At 43.6% G+C, this 20,207-nt stretch overlaps 1 protein-coding gene across 3 annotated transcripts in view; it reads right to left on the bottom strand.

The window, feature by feature from the left end:
* Window positions 1-20,207, bottom strand: part of DENND3 (DENN domain containing 3) — a 66,123-nt gene that overhangs the window by 26,971 nt on the left and 18,945 nt on the right. For 2 of the 3 annotated variants that reach the window (XM_063131173.1, XM_063131174.1), the window contains exons 2-8: window positions 18,236-18,515; window positions 17,321-17,436; window positions 16,057-16,193; window positions 10,993-11,104; window positions 9,856-9,975; window positions 7,376-7,594; window positions 2,800-2,921 (exon numbers count right to left, since the gene is read on the bottom strand). In XM_063131173.1, coding sequence (XP_062987243.1) covers window positions 2,800-2,921; window positions 7,376-7,594; window positions 9,856-9,975; window positions 10,993-11,104; window positions 16,057-16,193; window positions 17,321-17,436; window positions 18,236-18,515 — 1,106 coding nt within the window. Of the gene's footprint in view, window positions 1-2,799; window positions 2,922-7,375; window positions 7,595-9,855; window positions 9,976-10,644; window positions 10,715-10,992; window positions 11,105-16,056; window positions 16,194-17,320; window positions 17,437-18,235; window positions 18,516-20,207 lie in introns of those variants that run through there. The other variant, XM_063131175.1, reaches the window with a different exon arrangement.

The raw sequence follows: 20,207 nt of genomic DNA, 5'->3' as shown, positions 1-20,207 counted from the left end.
TATGGTTATACGTAAGCTTACACAGCACATTAAAAATATTGGAGTTATTGGCTCCCTGAGTTCATGGCAGTGGAATCCTTTGAGAAAGATAGGTCGATTAAAAACTGATCACTGAAAGGCATTTGCTTGTATGAGTGTTGTTCTTTGTATTGTATATTGAAGATAATATGTAAAAAGTATGTCTATTTTTAAAGAGATGTTTTCTGATAGATTGTATGATTTGTTTGCAGCTCCTGATGAAGGACCTAAGGGCCCGAAACGTCGAGTTAGTGTACGGGTCAATCTGTCTTATTTGAATATACTTATCATTTTTTATTGAAGAAATCGTTATTAAATATTTTAAACCTTACTTAGCACCAGAGTACACATCCCCCTTTTTCTTCTATTGTTCTAAGGTTGTTCAACCTACAACAGGTTGGCATGTTGTCCAAACCCAGCAAAGCCAACCCATTGTGGGTTACGGTGATCAGTATAGAGCTGTTTGGCGAGAGCGATAAAACCTCTGCTGCTCTTCCTGTGTCACCTCAAGCACTTTAGAGAGGCTGTCACTCATTTAACAACCTCTTTTTAATTTCAATTTTGCGCAAATGGGGCTGTAATTTTTACTGCCGCGATTACTGCAAGTGGGAGTCGTGAAAAGTCAGGGAGGGCTACATCTTCCCTTTGTCAAGTAGCCGGAGACTCGGGGAATTGTTAAATGGAAGCAGGCTACTGACACATGTCAGTTCTCAACACTTAACCCCGTAAGAATCAACCTTTCTAAGTGGGCAATATTATTCCCATTCCCTTTATGGTTCATTTACTTCTTGCCCTCTTTTCTGAACTGTCATTGTCAGCGGTGCACAAATTAGCCTAGATGCAGTCTCATCTTCTCAATTCCTTTGTAGGTTTCCTAGCGCACTTAGTTCCCTTTGACAGATGAAGCCTACAAAGGCACTGACAAGGAAAGTCTCTCTATATTCGACAGCTATAAGGGTGCCCTCTCGCACCTCCAAAAGACCAATATTAACAACAATAATAAAATTATGACCAACATTTGAGCAAATTTCTGGGGCCAAAAAAAAAAAGAAAGAAAGAATTAAAAAAGTACACCCCCATTTTCACAGATTTTGGGGGACAAATCTATTTTTTAAAAAACAGTGGGGAGTGAAAAGGGGTCACGATCAGAGTGAGTAGGGGGACGGGACACGCAGACAAGATAGGATCTGCCACTGGGAGAATGTCTAGAGATCTGAGGAGGAAGGAGTAGATAATAACCCACAGTAAGCCCAATCTGCTGGGCACACAGTGGATTGTTCCATGAGCAACCCGCACTGCATAGGTTATTCGCAGGGTAGGTTGTCATGTTGTTGTCTGCGTTTGTCGGCTAGAAGGAGGAATTTACAGCTGTTGTTAGTAAGTGTGGAGGCTGAGCCAGATAAACTACAGCAGGTGTCCTCAGCTTGGATGCCTGCAGAGTCGAATGAGGCCGTCCAGAGTCACTGAGCAGTATTCCTAGATGAAGTCAGAGCTCGGGGTCACGGTTCCAGGGCTTGTAATTTAGCCGGGAATCCAGATACCTGAAAAGCTGGATACGCCAGACACTGAAGTAGGTGTGTTGTTTCCAGCGTCTTCACTGCGCTACTCCGAGCCTTTTAAGTCTTAACCTTACACCAGGTACCAGCAATCATCCCTGTAGCTTCCATGTTCTGGCAGCCTGCTGACGTTGATCCCTCGCTCTCAGTAACCTGCATTCAGCTGGGGTTGGAGGAGCCTCGTGACCCCCGTCATCGTTCTCTGAGTCCATGAAAGGGGCTTCTGCTGGGTCTTGCCTGCTCTCTGAGAGTCAGGGCTTCTGTTCACCTGGGCCGCTAGTCATAGAATCATAGAATAGCAGAGTTGGAAGGGGCCTACAAGGCCATCGAGTCCAACCCCCTGCTCAATGCAGGAATCCACCCTAAAGCATCCCTGACAGATGGTTGTCCAGCTGCCTCTTGAAGGCCTCTAGTGTGGGAGAGCCCACAACCTCCCTAGGTCACTGGTTCCATTGTCGTACTGCTCTAACAGTCAGGAAGTTTTTCCTGAGGTCCAGCTGGAATCTGGCTTCCTGCAACTTGAGCCCGTTATTCCGTGTCCTGCACTCTGGGAGGATCGAGAAGAGATCCTGGCCCTCCTCTGTGTGACAACCTTTTAAGTATTTGAAGAGTGATCTCATGTCTCCCCTCAATCTTCTCTTCTCCAGGCTAAACATGCCCAGTTCTTTCAGTCTCTCTTTATAGGGCTTTGTTTCCAGACCCCTGATCATCCTGGTTGCCCTCCTCTGAACACGCTCCCCTCCCCAGGATCTATTGGAGATTTGCTCTTCCCCTTTGTCCTCTGATGATGACTCTGGGAGAGGCATGACAGCCGTGTGAATGCAGCCAGTATCTTATACCAGTCATTGGATCTAGCTAATAAGAACAAAAAATTTCATGCAGGCAATAGTCATTTTAACAAAATCTAATGAAGTAATCAACAATTTTATTTCAAGTATTTTTATCTATAATTGAGGACGCCTAGGGCTTGATCCAACCAATATTTTGCCTGAGAGAAAGGTACTTCTGCTCATGTCAGGACAAACTACAAGGAAGTGGGGACAAAACTTCTTCAAGAGGAATACCGCTTACAGTTCTCTGGATCCAAACCACAGCATAAACAAAAGATAATAAAAAGAAAATCAATCATATATGTAACATACATCATCTTAAACACACAACTTCTTCATTCTGGTCTAGCGTCTTATTTTATTTCTTAAAGTATTTCATTCTCCATTAACGTTACCTTGTTATAAAAATTCTCGCCGCTTGCTGTGGGATATCTGGAATTTCAGTCTCATCTTCAGAAGACTTGGATTGCGTAATATCGCCATTATCAATGTTAATTAGAATTAAGTCATCAGCTTCCTTTTTATTTAAGAAACAGATGGGTTAAATATTTGAAACAATAGCAGTCATCAAAAGTGGACAATAAAGAATCATTACAAATATGATCCATGACAATACTAACAAAGGAAACTATTTTAATTGTAGATTATGTATCTCATTTACCTTATCTATAAAAGGATGTGTGTGTTTGTCTGCCAGCACCATATCTCCAAGATCTTGAAAACAAGCCCCCTGGAACTTGGCATGCATACTAAGGGGACACTAGGAATATGCATCTTGGGGTTTATTTATTTATTTATTACATTTCTATACCGCCCAATAGCCGGAGCTCTCTGGGCGGTTCACAAAAATTAAAAACATTCAACGTATAAAACAACAGTATAAAACCATAATATAAAATACAATATAAAAGCTCAACCAGATAAAAACAACAGCAATGCAAAATTACAAATTGAAAACACCAAGTTAAAATTTATTTATAGACGGTTAAAATGCTGGGAGAATAAAAAGGTCTTCACCTGGCGTCTAAAGGCATATAATGTAGGTGCCAAGCGAACCTCCTTAGGGAGCTCATTCAACCGCCGGGGTGCCAAAGCAGAGAAGGCCCTCCCCTCCTGGTAGCCACCTGCCTCACTTCCTTTGGCAGGGGCTCGCGGAAAGGACCCCTGAGGATGACCTTAGGGTCCGGGCAGGTACATATGGGAGGAGGTGTTCCTTCAGATAGCCTGGCCCCAAGCCGTTTAGGGCTTTAAATGTTAATACCAGCACTTTGAATCGGGCCCGGACCTGGACTGGCAGCCAATGAAGCTGGAAAAGGACTGGTGTGATGTGGTCTGGAGCTTGTCTATATGGCTTGTTTACCCCAACCTAAATGCACATATTCGCGTTTCAGGACACATGACACAGCCGTCCATTCGCAGTAGCACTGGGATTTTAACGCGATAATGCGCATATTTGCATTTGCGATTTACTGCGACTTTTGGATCACGTCCGAGTTTGCGCCGCGTTATGGTTACATGTCTTTAGGGGAGTTAAATCAAATATTGACATGTGGGCGGAGCTTTGAGGGTACGACAACGTGATTGGCTGATTTCCAGCTTTCCCACCTATTAGCTGCCTCGTTCCTTCATGCTTTTAGTTGGAATTTTCTGATTCTGCTGCCTCGTTCCTTCCCCCCTCCCGCTTCTGGTTTGTCTGTTATATGACTCTGCAAAGCACCACATATAAAATTTATAGCTTCCATCATCTCTACTCCGTAGCATCGTACCATCGTATATGCGCATGTGCACATTTATAACTGCACTATAAAAAAAATTCAGGAAAAAATCACTGTTGCTGCTGTTACCTAGATTCGAATCAACAAAAATGTGGGTTTATATTTAATGAGGAGCAATCCCGTTGTTGTATAGATGGGGGCCTGGTTTTTAAAACTCATTTCTTACTTTTCATTCATTTAAATTCCTCTGTGTCTTTGAAGCCAACAGTACCATCTTCAGTCACTAGGTGGAAGACTTCCCAACCAGCACATAGGTTTGCAGTTGACACAGTTTGAAGCCAGGGGAAATAGCCCAAGGGGTATACAGCTTCCCCCTTTCCCGTGCTGTGGGGCAGCCTGCCCCCTCAGGGGAATAGATGGACAGAATTCTTCCTCAGAGAACTATAATGGTGCACCATAGCAGGGGCTACAGCAAGGCGTGGCAGCATCCGTGGCTTCACTCACACAAGGTGGACACAATGTGTCCAACTCTGAAAGTTGCGTACCTTCATTTAAAGGCTAAAGTGTATCAAACGGAAGGCAATTCCAACCTGTGTGAAGTCAGGGCGGTCCATTCACTACTCATTTATTAAAATAAGACTATAGTCCCAACATCTATATTCTGTAATCATCATTGAGAGAGATTTTTTCCCCGCACAATGCTTTATAACATGCATAAATGCATGTATTGCAGCAAATGCAGCAATATGGATCTGCAGATAAAAAGTTACAGGACCAGACTCCAAATTTTGGACACCACACTTTAAGAGGGATTCAGATAAACTGGAACAAGTTCAGAGTTCACAAAGAGAGAGAAAAATGGGTTAAACAAAAATATTTTTCATTGATCTAATGCATTTCAGACCCTTACATATGGAAAATTGAAAATGATGAAGTTTTCTGAATTGATAGTGCTCCCTTTTTAGACACCTATGGCTTCCTGCCCACTCACAGATCTTGCACAAGTTTCTTGCCCTCACCTTCAAAGCCCTCCATAGCTTTGCTGTTCTGTAGCTCTCTGCACTTAATATCCCAATGTCCTTTTTTGTGGCCTTCATTCATCATCCAGCTTCACCCTCCTCAGCTGCCCAAAAGTTTCCTGTATCCTAAAATGACTCCGCCAATTTCTCGTGCTGACCCTTAAACCTGGAACCACATCTCAGATTGCCTCCATGTCTTATTTCTTTTTAGTCCTCCTCACCTTTTGCCTCACAACTCACCAAGAGATGATCCCCCTAGTCCCTATACTAGTTGGATCCAGACAAGATGGAGGTACTGTTAGCGGGTGGTTCACCTGTCCAGCTAGGTGATGTTCACCCTGTTCTGGACGGGGTTGCACATCCCCTAAAGAATTGGGTCCGTAGTTTGGGGGTGTTCTTGGATCCAGAACTGTCACTTGAGGCACAGGTGAACACAGTGACAAGGAGCAACTTTTATCAGCTTAGGCTGATATACCAACTGTGCCCTTATCTGGATGGAGATAGCCTAGCTACAGTTATCCATGCTCCCATAACCTCTCATTTAGATTACTGCAACGCATTATACATGGGGCTGCCTTTGAAAACAGTCTGGAAACTTCAGCTGGTACAAAACAGGGCAGCACAGTTACTAACAGGGACTGGCTGACGAGACCACATCACGCCAGTCCTTTTCCAGCTTCGTTGGCTGCCAGTCTAGGTCTGGACCCGATTCAAAGTGCTGGTATTAAAATTTAAAGCCCTAAACGGCTTGGGGCCAGGCTATCTGAAGGAACGCCTCCTCCCATATGTACCTGCCCGGACCCTAAGGTCATCCTCAGGGATTCTTCTCCGTGAGCCCCTGCCAAAGGAAGTGAGGCAGGTGGCTACCAGGAGCAGGGCCTTCTCTGCTGCGGAATGAGCTCCCTAAGGAGGTTTGCCTGGCACCTACACTATATTGTTTTAGACGCCAGGTGAAGACTTTTCTATTCTCTCAGTATTTTAACAGTCTATAAATTAATTTTAACTCTGCTGTTTTAAATTTGCGTTTTTAAATTTGTATTTCTGCACTGCTACTGATTTTATCCTGGTTGTGCTTTTATATTGTATTTTATACTGTTGTTTTATACTTTGAATGGTTTTAATTTTTGTGAACCGCCTAGAGAGCTTCGGCTATTGGGCTGTATAGAAATGCAATAAATAAATAAATAAATAAATAAACAAACTTTATTATAACGAAGCCAAAGTTATCGCGTATTCTTCCCCCTGCTTACCATTTCCCCTTTCCTCAGTTATTTCCTCGCATCTGCTTTAGATTGTTAGGCCCTTGGGATATGGAGTTTTCATACCAGATGGATGGTGAGAGAAATAGCTGCTTATTTTGCCATGTTTTTGTTATTTTATCTGTTTGTAAGCCACCTTGTTAAAGCTTTCTGAGGAGCAGAGTAGGAATGCTTTAAAGAAATAAATGTTTCTGAAAATATGAGTGCCTACTCCGAGGGAAGCTCGGAGGGTGGCAACAAGGGAGAGGGCCTTTTCGGTGGTGGCCCCCCAACTGTGGAATGATCTCCCCGATGAGGCTCGCCTGGCGCCAACATTGTTATCTTTTCGGCGCCAGGTGAAGACTTTTCTCTTCTCCCAGGCATTTTAACAGCATTTAACAACTTTAAGTTTGTTTTTAATGGACCCCAGAACGGTTGTTTTTAAATGGATACGGTTGTTTTTATGTTTCTGATGGTTTTTTAAATTTTGTATACTTTTTAATGTTTACCATTTTTAACTGTTGTAAACCGCCCAGAGAGCTTCAGACTTTCCTCTTTGCCCAGGCATATGGCAGCACATCTTAATCACTCACATGTTTAGTTTTTTTTAATGGTTTTTAATGCTTTGTGTGTGAATGTTCTGTGTTTGAAAATTTTAAATTTTGTATACTTGTTTTTATCTCAATTTTAGAATTTCTGTAAAACCGCCCAGAGAGCTCTGGCTATGGGGGCGGTGTATAAGGGTAATAAATAGAAATAGATAGATAGCTATGGGGCGGTATATAAATGTAATAAATAAATAAATAACTTCATAGCACTCAACTCTAGCTGGATAGGTACCAAATAATTTACCTAAACATCCCTATCAAAATGAGAATCAGATACAATTCATTAATGGGGGGGAAACTTGAACAACGTTCACAAAATATAAAGAAAAATTACATTTCGCTGAAGTCCCCCACAAAGGTAAACCTAGGGAATTAATGATCCTTAACAGACCTTGCAAACTTCTTCAAAGTGATCGCTGTGACACCCCATGAGGAAGGATGTAGGCGCCATTACAAAATCCAACATCTGACGAGACAGAATAGGTACAAAGGTGTGTTGCCACTGAATAGGATGAAGGTACAGCATGAAGCATTCGGATATGAGCGTTAGCAACGCCCAGTCAGAAGAGAAGAAAACAATCTTCCGCTCAGTTAAAATACAAGTCATTATCTGGGAATAAATAAATAAAAAGACTGTCATGCTTTTTATATAGAAGGGAATATAATGCAACAGCATAGCTTAACATTTAATTAGCAAATTTTAAATCACTTTGCATACATTATGTCAGTAACACTTACAATGGCCAATATGGTCATCTGATCCACATGGAAAAAGGTACTTGAGTGAGGCTTGAACTTGCAACATTCTTCTGACTCATAGGCCTGGTTCAGACAACACGCTAAACCGTGCTGCTTAACCAAAAAATGGTTAAGGGAATGCATTAACCTTAATGGATTTCCTTAACCATTTTGTGGTTAAGCAGCATGGTTTAGCGTGTTGTCTGAACCAGACCAGAGTCACTACCAGCATTCATATCCTTGGCACGTCATTTCCACCATCTTCATACTGGCGAATCACACTCTAACCAATCTTCATTCAGAGAACACATATTCTTTTAATAAACAGAAGGCACCATCTGCCCTGCACAAAATACCCTGTGCTGTTAGAGCAGTACGACAATGGAATCAGTTACGTAGGGAGGTTGTGGGCTCTCCCACACTAGAGGCCTTCAAGAGGCAGCTGGACAAGCATCTGTCAGGGAAGCTTTAGGGTGGATTCCTGCATTGAGCACGGGGTTGGACTCGATGGCCTTGTAGGCTCCTTCCAACTCTGCTATTCTATGATTCTCTGATAACCAGTGGCCATTGCTAGCCGTATGCTCCATTAGTTTGCCTAATGGAGCATACAATAGTAGCCATCACCACAATTTGTGGAAGTCAATTCCGTAGTTTAATTATGTCTGTGTTAAGTACTCCCTTTTCACTGTATAGTTACATTCGATGATCCCGGGTTCTAGTATTAAGAGAAAGGGAAAACCCTATGAGGATCGGGTCCGTAGTTTGGGGGTGCTCTTGGATCCAGAACTGTCACTTGAGGCACAGGTGAACTCAGTGGCAAAGAGCACCTTTTATCAGCTCAGGCTGATATACCAGCTGCGCCCTTATCTGGACGGAGATAGCTTAGCTGCAGTTATCCATGCTCTGATAACCTCTCGCTTGGATTACTGCAATGCGTTATACGTGGGGCTGCCTTTGAAAACGGTCCGGAAGCTTCAGCTGGTACAAAACAGGGCAGCCCGTTTACTAACAGGGACTGGCTGGCGAGATCACATTACGCCAGTCCTTTTACAACTTCATTGGCTGCCAGTCCAGGTCCGGGCCCAATTCAAAGTGCTGGTATTGACATTTAAAGCCCTAAACGGTTTGGGGCCAGGTTATCTGAAGGAACGCCTCCTCCCATATGTACCTACCCGGACCTTAAGATCACCTACAGGGGCCCTTCTCCGTGAGCCCCTGCCAAAGGAAGTGAGGCAGGTGGCTACTAGGAGGAGGGCTTTCTCCGCTGTGGCACCCCGGTTGTGGAACGAGCTCCCCAGAGAGGTCCGCCTGGCGCCTACACTGTACTGCTTTCATCGCCAGCTGAAGACCTTTTTATTCACTCAGTATTTTAACACTTAATTTTAACTTAAATTTAAATTTTACTGTTTTAACTCTGTATTTTAATCTTATATCAACTTTGCTGTGTGGTTTTATCCTGGTTGCGCTTTTTATACTGTATTTCGTAATTGTGTTTTAACCTGTTGGGTGTTTTACTGTGGTTTTAATTTTTGTGAACCGCCCAGAGAGCTTCGGCTATTGGGCGGTATAAAAATGTAATAAATAAAATAAATAAATAAATAAATAAAATATGAACATTCTCCACACCGTACAGAATTTTATACGTTTCTGCTATATCTCACCCCACTCTTACTCATTTGTTTCTGTCTCAGGCACCCAGTTGCAGGGCACTTTCTTTCTCAGCAGGAGAAAACAAGCACAGTTCAATTTCTTCTTTCTGTGCTTACTCACCTGACCTCTTGCTATGGGTACCATTCCCTGTTGCCGGGAAAGGAAGTGCCCCACAGCCAAAAAACCAAGATGGAAGCAGCACAAGGCTGCAGTGGTGTGTTTCATTCACGCAACAGGAAGGGGAGGGGAGGAAGGCAATAGTAGCCACACGTAGATTAAGAAGCACTAAAAGCATATTCATAACACCATGCACCTCGCCTTAATGTACGTCTCACATCTCCCGCGATCATTGCAGAATCTCCAGGAAGACCGTTTCATGCTTTGAGCACAATGGCATTAACAACAGTAATTTATAAACAATGTGCAACTTAACAATACAAGTAGCAAGCTTTCACTTGCGTAAACAAAACAGCCATGCTATACCTGTAAAACCTGCTCTGGTTTGAAGCATAGGAAGGGAAGGTGCAGGTCCAAATCAACAACTGGGCTGTCAGGATCCTCCCGCGATGGAAATATTACTTGGAGAGGCTTCATATTAAATACCTAAAGGAATAACAGATGTGGGTGCTCAGCAAATGTTTACCGCAACGGGAGATTGCAATTCATTTTTAATATAAAAAGGGAAAAATAGGCCTAACGGTCAGGAGCCAAACAATGGATTTTATGTGCAAAACAGATACAAATTTCAGCTTAAGCATCACACAATACATTCACAAGCTTATCTGTTAAAAAAAAAAAAGGTGAAATTATCCGCAGATGAAAAATTTATAACATCTGCCATTAGCATAATGGATAAGCTATTGCAAGAGATATCCTTTTTAAGGAAGAAAAAGTTGTTAACTGATGCAGGGGAAATGAGAAACCAATAATTGTATTACCGAGCTGATACCTCTACAGAAATTTTCAATGGGGAGCGGAATATAAATATTGTAAATAAATAAATAGGAGGAGGCTGCAGCCTGAGAGAAGCACATCAGAACGAGATAAGGGCATAAATACCACTTGACAGGAACATACCTGGATTTTTGAACACAGGTTACTACCAAACAGCAATAAAATAGCAGGATGGACAATTTGTGTTTTTTTCCCCAGCCAGGTGTATTTCAGTGAAAATGGCCTGGAGGGAAGAGTCATTGGCAACTAAAGGGCTCAAGCACACACACACACACACACACACGCACACACACACACACACATGCACACACACACCACCTGTCCACTGGAACTCCTCGATGCCATTTTACTGCAGTGGCTGGGGGCAGCCTGCCTTTAAGGACACAGGTGCTGCCCCTGACACATGCAGGCCTTTCCTACAACAGAGGAACTCAGAGGCAGAGTGGCTGAGAGACGGCCAACGTAGGCAAAGGACTGAGGAGGAAGTAGGTAAAGCCTATGGAAAAATAAGAGAGGAAACAGCGTAAATAGGGAAGGAGAAATTATCTTTAGCTTTTGCTCTTTCGAGCACCAGCTCCGCTTAAAATTAGAAGTTCCTTCATTCGCAGAAAAACACTCAGGACGCAACGGTACGGCAGCATCAAGTATAACATCTTGAGTAATTACCAAATGGAGCGGTCCTGGAGGAGGACTGGGTATCAAGGACAATTTTGCTGCAAATTCTTTTATATAGTCATCAACATCTAAATCCTTGTAAGGCTTCAACTGCACCAAGAGGCTGAAATGAGAAGCGACAGCAAATTGTAGTGAAACACGTTTAAGTGGAAGGCAGAAACGCTTGGGAATCCTCATTCCTCCCAAACTTTTGTCTTTTGCATTTAGCTACCAGCCCATTGCATTCTTTATCGCCTGCATTTCACTTTGGCTCTGCGCTAATACAAATCTGACGCAGAATTGTAGAATCTGTTCTGATACAAATCTGCTCTGCAATTCCCTGGCAGAGGGGATTCATGCAGCCAAATTTAATTTATTTATTTTTCTGCGCTGTGCTTGCAAATGTACCAAAGGAAAAGAAAATGTAGAGAACGTTATACAACAACGGGCACACCAATTTAAACATTGAGAAGTTCAATGTTCTACAGCAGCCTTCCTCAACCTGGGGCGCTCCAGATGTGTTGGACTGCATCTCCCAGAATGCCCCAGCCAGCTGGCTGGGGCATTCTGGGAGTTGTAGTCCAACACATCTGGAGCGCCCCAGGTTGAGGAAGGCTGTTCTACAGCATGGAAGCTGCCAGCATTCTTTTGTAAGGGCCTTTCAAGAGAATCACCTTTAGCCCACGTGTTGTATACAGTCTAGAGTAGATCTATGTCTTTCGGGCTGCAGTTCTGTTGCAAGGATGATATATTTTCCAACCACTATGTTATCTGCTGTGCAGCTGCTCCCACCCTTTCCCTCTAACATTTCCTGTTCAAAGAAATCTGCTACTTTTGGAGATAAGTTAGAATGAGTCTGACCCCAGTAGTCTTAGATTTAAAGAGTTTCCGAAAAAGACAGCATTCCGCATTTCGCTTATACCAAACCCATTTTGTACCAACGCTAATGGTGAGCTTTAGGTTCTCTAGTTGTTACAATTAACTTTCAATTAAAACAGGTTCAACACACATCACATGACTCAATGAAACTTTTACTTATATTTCCATGAGAAGGTTTCTACCCCATTTATCTCTACAAAAAAATATGTTCAATGCAGATTACAAAGTATCTAAAAATAAAACATCCAAATCAATGAACACACAATTAACACAAAATAAAAACATTATAAAATACATAATGACAATAGAGTAAACCAATTTGACACTTTACAGCAACTACTAATAATTGAAGACATACTTGAACAAATACATTTTTCGGTGCCTACCTCAGAGCACTGTATTTCTCCAGAGAGGACATTGCAAACTTTTGGCAACACAGTGTGCCTTCTACAAACTCCGGTTGGTGGCCCAGCTACGCCCCTATCTAGACAGGGATAACCTGGCTTCAGTTGTCCATGCTCTGGTAACCTCCAAGTTAGATTACTGCAATGCACTCTACATAGGGCTGCCTTTGAAGACAGTTCGGAAGCTGCAGCTCGTGCAAAATGCAGCGGCCAGATTGATTTCGGGAACCAGAAGGTTCGACCATATAACACCTGCTCTGGTCTGCTTACACTGGCTGCCTGTATGTTTCCGAGCCCAATTCAAGGTGCTGGTTTTGACTTATAAAGCCTTACAAGGCTTGGGACCACAATACCTGATGGAACGCCTCTCCCGACGTGAATATACCCGGTCACTACGTTCAACTTCTAAGGTCCTCCTCTGGGTGCCTACTCTGAGAGAGGCTCTGAGTGTGGCAACGAGGGACAGGGCCTTTTCGGTGGTGGCCCCCAGACTGTGGAATTATCTCCCTGACGAGGCTCACCTGGCACCAACGCTGCTATCTTTCCGGCGCCAGGTTAAGACTTTCCTCTTTGCCCAGGCATATGGCGGCACATCTTAATCACCCACATGTTTAGGTTTTTTATGCTTTATGTGTGTATCTTCTGTGAATTTTAAATTTTGTATACTCGTTTTTATCTTAATTTTAGAATTTCTGTAAACCGCCCAGAGAGCCCTGGCTATGGGAGCGGTATATAAGTGCAATAAATAAATAAATAAATAAATAAATAAAGGCCCTGTCTCTTTTACTATCTATCAGGGCTTACATCCCTTCTATCCTGCCCCGCTACTTAGAAAGACTGCTTACATAGTGCATTGCTGCCCATCCTAAGTTAAAATGTTCAGATGGTCAAACAGCTCCCTATAAATGTGGAAGAAATCAATCTGTGTTGTTCCGAAGACCTGCTTAGGAAAGAAATCCTTTCCTATACCTGTGAAGGACAGGAGTGCAAATTTGTGCCTCTATGCTGTTGCTATGTGATTTTGAAATCTGCTTTCTATGTATGTTTTGTTGTGTTTCAAATCTGCTGTGCCAGGCTCGGGTGGGGAGGGCGAGAGCTGGTGGCTGCCGGCCAAGGTCATTCCTGTCCTGAGCCAGGCTGACTCCTGGGCAAGGTGCTTGAGCGGGTGGTTGCAGGACAACTCCAGGCACTCTTGAATGAAACGGATTATCTAGATCCATTTCAATCGGGTTTCAGGCCTGGTTTTGGAACAGAAACTGCCTTGGTCGCCCTGTGGGATGACCTCTGTCGGGAGAGAGACAGGGGGAGTGCGACCCTGTTGAGTGGCCTTCGATACCATCAGCAGCCTTCAATACCATCAACTATGGTATCCTTCTGGATAGGTTGTCTGAGCTGGGAGTTGGAGGTACTGCGTTGCAGTGGTTCCGCTCCTACTTGGATGGCCGACTCCAGAAGTTGTTGCTGGGGGATTATTGCTCTGTGCCGTGGCTTCTAAGCCATGGGGTTCCACAGGGCTCTATCTTATCCCCTATGCTTTTTAACACATACATGAAGCCTCTGGGGAAGGTTATCCGGAGATGTGGACTGAGGTGTCATCAATATGCGGATGATACCCAGCTCTACCTTTCCTTTTCATCAAACCCAGGTGAGGCAGTGACTGTTCTGAACCAGTGCCTGGGCATGGTAATGGACTGGATGAGGGCTAACAAACTGAGACTCAATCCAGACAAGACGGAGGTACTGTTAGTGGGTGGTTCATCTGTCCGGCGAGGTGATGTTTGCCCTGTCCTGGACGGGGTTGCACTCTCCCTAAAGGATCGGGTCCGTAGTTTGGGGGTACTCTTGGATCCAGAACTGTCACTTGAGGCACAGGCGAACTCAGTGGCAAAGAGCAACTTTTATCAGCTTAGGTTGATATACCAACTACGCCCTTATCTGGACAGAGATAGCCTAGCTACAGTTCTCCATGCTCTGATAACCTCTCGCTTGGATTACTGCAATGCGTTATACGTGGGGCTGCCTTTGAAAATGGTCCGGAAGCTTCAGCTGGTACAAAATAGGGCAGCCCGTTTACTAACAGGGACTGGCCGACGAGATCACATTACGCCAGTCCTTTTCCAGCTTCATTGGCTGCCAGTCCAGGTCCGGGCCCGATTCAAAGTGCTGGTATTGACAATTAAAGCCCTAAACGGTTTGGGGCCAGGTCATTTGAAGGAACGCCTCCTCCCATATGTACCTGCCCGGACCTTAAGATCATCTACAGGAGCCCTTCTCCGTGAGCCCCTGCCAAAGGAAGTGAGGCAGGTGGCTACTAGGAGGAGGGCTTTCTCTGCTGTGGTACCCCGGTTGTGGAATGAGCTCCCCAGAGAGGTCCGCCTGGCGCCTACACTGTACTGCTTTCGTCGCCAGCTGAAGACCTTTTTATTCTCTCAATATTTTAACACTTAATTTTAACCTAAATTTAAATCTCACTGTTTTAACTCTGTATTTTAATCTTATATCAATTTTGCTGTGTGGTTTTATCCTGGCTGTGCTTTTTATACTGTATTTTGTAAGTGTGCTTTTAACCTGTTGGTTGTTTTATTGTGGTTTTAATTTTTGTGAACCGCCCAGAGAGCTATTGGGCGGTATAAAAATGTAATAAATAAATAAATAAATAAAGCACCAGGGTGGTGGAGAAGCTAACTGGATTCAGCTGTGGGAAAAGAAGGTGGGCCTGGCCCCTGTGGGAAGGGGTAGGCAAAAGCCCAGGAAGGGCACTGGTTGGTTAGCAAGGGTCATGGGGCAGGGGGTCCAACGAAGAGATAAAAAGCCCCATGAAGAACACCTTCCATCTTCCTTGGTGGTGCGTGCATATGTCAAGAGGGAAGATCAGGTCCGAGGCAACCAGGAGGGGGTTGCTTGGGTTAGAAAGGTTTTTTTATGTTTTAACGTGTGTTGGTATCCTGGAGAAGGCCAGCCGTCATTTCGCCTGGGTGTGGGGATGTATGATTGTTTATTGGGGTAATGGCTAAGTGTTAGAGGTTTTCCTCACCTTCTTTCATCTCCCCTCCCCTTTTCCCTTTCCCTTTTTAAGAGGCTTTTTACCAACCAAGGCCTTAACGTGTTCGTTTTAGTGATTGCAATAAATTTGCTTTGGTCCCTAAATGTGTGTTTGTGTGTTATTCCCTGAACATCTGGCTTGTGTCAGTTGTGGACAAGGCTAGGGAGGTGGGTTGCCTGGGAGTTCAGGGCATTTGGTCCAGGAGCCTACCTTGCAGGGGTGTCAGGTGGACCCTGACATCCATTACAATACCAAAGTGTTATGCATATTTAAATAATTCACAAAATAATGCAGTTTTATCTACATATAAACAAGTTTGCTGCATTAAGCTTAATACTCTGTACAGCACCATGTACATTGATGGTGCTATATAAATAAATAATAATAATAATAATTTTGCTTCCTCTGTCTACAATGGGCTGTATCCAACCCTGACCATCAACCAGCAAAACTGAAACCACTGGTGTCCCCTTCTCTTTGCAGCCCCTGCACCTACCCCCCAAATTCTCCAGACAGTTGGAGAACTCTCCAGGCCAGATTTGGAAAGGCTGTGGGGAGGGGGGGTGCTGGGGGCAGGAGTTCCCAGGGAAGTCTGCTTACATGATATTGGATTTAAACCAATCATTCTAATTCATCGCTAAAAATTCTGATACATTAGAACATATTCTGGTATTTCCTACAATTACAAAGAAAACCACAGCTACAGACACACAAAGCAGTCACATAGGTAGCAGAAACAATAGTCCTTACCAAGACAGACAGTCTCTGAGGGCATTAAAGTACGGATACCTCGATATGACACAAACAGCACATGGTACGAAGTACAGCGGAGCTCTCGAGGTCTGCACAGTTTCCCAGGGAACCTGCCCGTTGGAGATGTATCCAGCCTACGAAAGAACTACACGTTACTCTGATTGGCTGTCAAGAATTCTCAAGGAAACCCCAGAAATAGATAGATGGGACTCATGGCCATTTTCAGACAAATTACAGGACATATTAGGCACTCAATGCCCATTTTAGTTTTACAAAAGTTTGGCAAATTCCCATGTTCTATTTTCAAAAGCCATCTCTACAGGCCTATGGGCATAGGTTAAGACAAAACTCAACAAAACAACGTTTACGACAATGGAACCAATGGCCCAGGGAGGTGGTGGGCTCTCCCACCCTAGAAGCCTTCAAGAGGCAGCTGGACAGCCATCTGTCAGGGATGCTTTAAGATAGATTCCTTCAATGAGCAGGGGGTTGGACTCGATGGTCTTGTAGGCCCCTTCCAACTCTACTATTCTATGATTCTATGATCGCACTGTGCTTTTGCTCTAGACCAGGCGTGTTCAACCTGCAGCCCCCAAGGCCTTTACTGCAGCCCTCCATGGGTGCCCCGATCCACTGAATCCCAACCCCCTCAGCCTGTACTTTCCCTTCTCTTCCCTAGAGGTCCTCATACTGATCACTCTTTCCCCACTGCTGATAGCAGCAAGGAAAGAGAAATCTGTATAAGGATCACTAGGTGTGCTTGTGCACGCATGCGTGTTCAAGAGACAGATGGTTGTTGTCGAGGTATGCTTTAGGACGGATTCCTGCATTGAGCGGGAGATTGGACTTGACGGTCTTATAGGCCCCTTCCAACTCTATTATTATATGATTCTATGTGTGTCTGTGTGCACTTGTATGTGTGCACACACCTGCTGCCCTCAATCCAGCATCACTTGTGGCCATCAGGGCTGAAAAGGTTGTGCACCTCTGCTCTAGACTTCTCTGTGATAGAACTCACAATCAAGAACTACGTTATATCTTCTTCAGAGCAGTATACCCTAAACCAGAGAAATAAAACAATAGCAAAAGATGCAGACACCAGGACACAATCCTACGCATGTTAGGCAGAAATAAGGCTTATAACGCCAAGCATCCTCTGCCACCCTAGAAATATTTTTAGATAGAGGTAGATAGAGAGATATGCTAGTAAACAACTCCGCATTCGTACTTGTTTTATTAGGTAATAGCAGACTAAACATACTTGTATAGGCTGGTAATATTGTGCAACGACACCATATGTTCTGTTGCCACAGACATCCGTGAAAACAAGGAAATGGAAGTGGTCCTCCTTAGATTCACATGTTATACAAAATCCTCCTGCAAAGGAGATAAATGCATTGTAGGACACAGCACTAATAAAAAGTAAGTAGCATTAGTTACTTTACACATATTATTTATAGATCCTGAAAACTGGCCCCTGAGACTTTAGGGTGGATTCCTACATTGAGCAGGGTGTTGGACTCGATGGCCTTGTAGGTCTCTTCCAACTCTGCTATTCTATGATTCTATGATTAGTAGAGCTGTCAAAATCAGCTAATGAAACAGATTAAAAGACAGATGATTTAATAAGTTTGAATACCACCAAGAAACCTATGCTCTTTTTGAGGATTTCATAGGCAGGGCATATTTTTCTCTTAAAACGGAGATATAGTTTATGTAAAGTGCACAGGGAGCCTGGTGCACTCACATGTCCAGAATGGGAAGAGAGATCACCTATAGACTGCTAAAGTGTTGGACTGGGAGTCGGGAGATCTGGGTTCTAGTCCCCACTCAGCCATGGAAATCCACTGGGTGACTTTGGGCCAGTCACAGACTCTCAGCCCAACCTACCTCACAGGGTTGTTATTGTGAAGATAAAATGGAGAGGAGAATTGTGTATGCTGCCTTGGGTTCATTGGAGGGAGGGAAAGGCAGGATATAAATACAACAATAAATAAAAATGTAAACCAGCCCTTAATGTTCCAGGATAGAATGCACCTTAAACCAAGACTCAATAAAATAAGACTACCAGTAATCCAGAAGGACCGCATGGCCCCTGTGTAGCTGTGTCAATATACATTTATGTCAAATTACCTTGGCTGAAATAGAATGTTAAAATGAGAGGGGCACGCAATACCTGGAAAACAAAGTTCTGGCAATCCATTAAGATCAACATCTTTGGGAACACTAACATCTTCAGTTTCAGCAGGTTTCTGGGCTCCATTCAGAGCTTTTGCACTTTCAATCTTAGATTTCTCTTTCTTTCTTCGAAAAGAGCGGCGTTTTGCTTTATTGAATGCATTACTATTTATATTTGTTGTTTGCAACTCCTGCTTGCTGATAAAAGGAGGTACAAAAACAGAAAGGATTTCTGGTTCATATGGAGGAAAGCTTTTCACATCTTTTTTCTGAGCAATCTAAAAATAAAAAAATAATAAAAAATAAAAATTTAATCTCGGTTTTGTTCCTGACAAATGGTTCACATATTGAAATCTTCTCACATTATTATTTTACAGACATTTCTTTTTGTTGCAAAACAGTCAGTACTGCCAAAACAATATTTTAACTTCACCAGGCATATTACCAGTCTTATTTAATGCTCACAATTAGTTCTCTGATCTCCACAATCCCATGTGTTATCATCGTTTTTTACATGGGGAGATTAAGCCAAGAGATTTAAGCTGCAATTCTTTGCGTGCTTACCTGGTAGTAATTCCCACTGAACCCAACAGAATTTACTTCCAAGTGAAGAAACATATGAATCAACTTTAAGCCTACTAGCCCAGAGCCACACACTGCCTGGTGGAGCAAGATTATAGTCAGGAACATTTAGTATGATGGCATTTGTCCTGATTCAGAGGTAAAACAAGTTTAACTACTCTTGTGCCAAGACTATGAGTTGAGTTGCGTTAGCTATTGGAATCCCATATTTTTATCCAGAATTTTCTTGGAGGAATCTAATCTCTGGATTTTGTAATTGGGTAGCTTGAGCAATATGGTGCAAATACGAAAGATTTGCCACAGTGCGATGCACAAGTCCACTCAGCCATTTTTAGTCTTCCCAGTATTTTCACTCAGTCCTCTAGTGCACATTGCTATTAACTGAAAACATTCCCCAGATTTACAAAATGTAGGTTAGGATCTTAATCTCAGGCCATGGCTAGACCTACCAGGTCTAGCGCGACAGACGAGGGAGGATCTCGTGATATGGTTATCGCGAGATCTCCCCCTGTCTACACGTGACGCGTACCGTTCTAGGAGGAAGAGGATGTCACACTCGCCATTTTGTGTTTTTTTCTTAGAGGAGAAGGAGTGCACAAGCGCTCGATGCCCACCCACACGTTCCGTGGTCTCGGGATCATCCCGAGATCGTGGGGGGAAAGGCTATGCCTATATCCCGGGGCAAAGGAGGGATCATCCCTCCCTGCTCCAGGGATCCCCTGTGTGTCATGTGAACACACAGAGATGATCCCTGGTGTCGTGTACTGTAGCTGCTCCAGCTTCCTCTGGGAGACGAATGAGACAAAGTGCTAGGCAATTTACAAAGCTTTATTACAAGCAATAAACACTTCTGTAACACAAACTAGGCGCCTTCTGTGAAACTCCCCCTTAGGCAAAAACTATGCAAACTAAGCAAGACAATTGTCTATTCAAAGAAAAGGCTTTTTAAAAGTTCATAACTTCAAGGTGGTTGATGCGTGGACGATTTCTCATGCAATCTGTTCACCTGTCTCTTTGCCGCTAACCTCACTGAATGTTTTAGTTTCTGGCAATTCTTAGCATCAAGTAAGGTCTTTGAATGCTCACCCCCAGAAGTTGACTCCCTGTCTCCTGAAAGCATAGAATTTGGCCTTGAAGAAATAGACTCTGGAGGGGGCAGATTCTCAGCTGGAGTCTCTCCCATGTGAACCTCCTCCTCCACTGGCTCTAACTGCCTGGAGTCTGTCTCGGTGTCTTCTAAGTCTGAATCTGTTTCTGATTGATTACCTGCCTCACCTACTCCCAATACAGGAGCAGTAGGGCTATACATGACACCTGGGATATCAGCAGGTGTAGCCATGGCCTTTGTCTTCACCAAAAGGCACCCCCCCAAAAAATTTCCACAATAT

Source organism: Elgaria multicarinata, chromosome 7 (genome assembly GCF_023053635.1).
Source record: "Elgaria multicarinata webbii isolate HBS135686 ecotype San Diego chromosome 7, rElgMul1.1.pri, whole genome shotgun sequence".
In the NCBI taxonomy this organism is placed as follows: domain Eukaryota; kingdom Metazoa; phylum Chordata; class Lepidosauria; order Squamata; family Anguidae; genus Elgaria; species Elgaria multicarinata.
The sequence above is the reverse complement of the archived record's forward strand: the minus strand, read 5'-3'. Positions and strand labels throughout refer to the sequence as shown.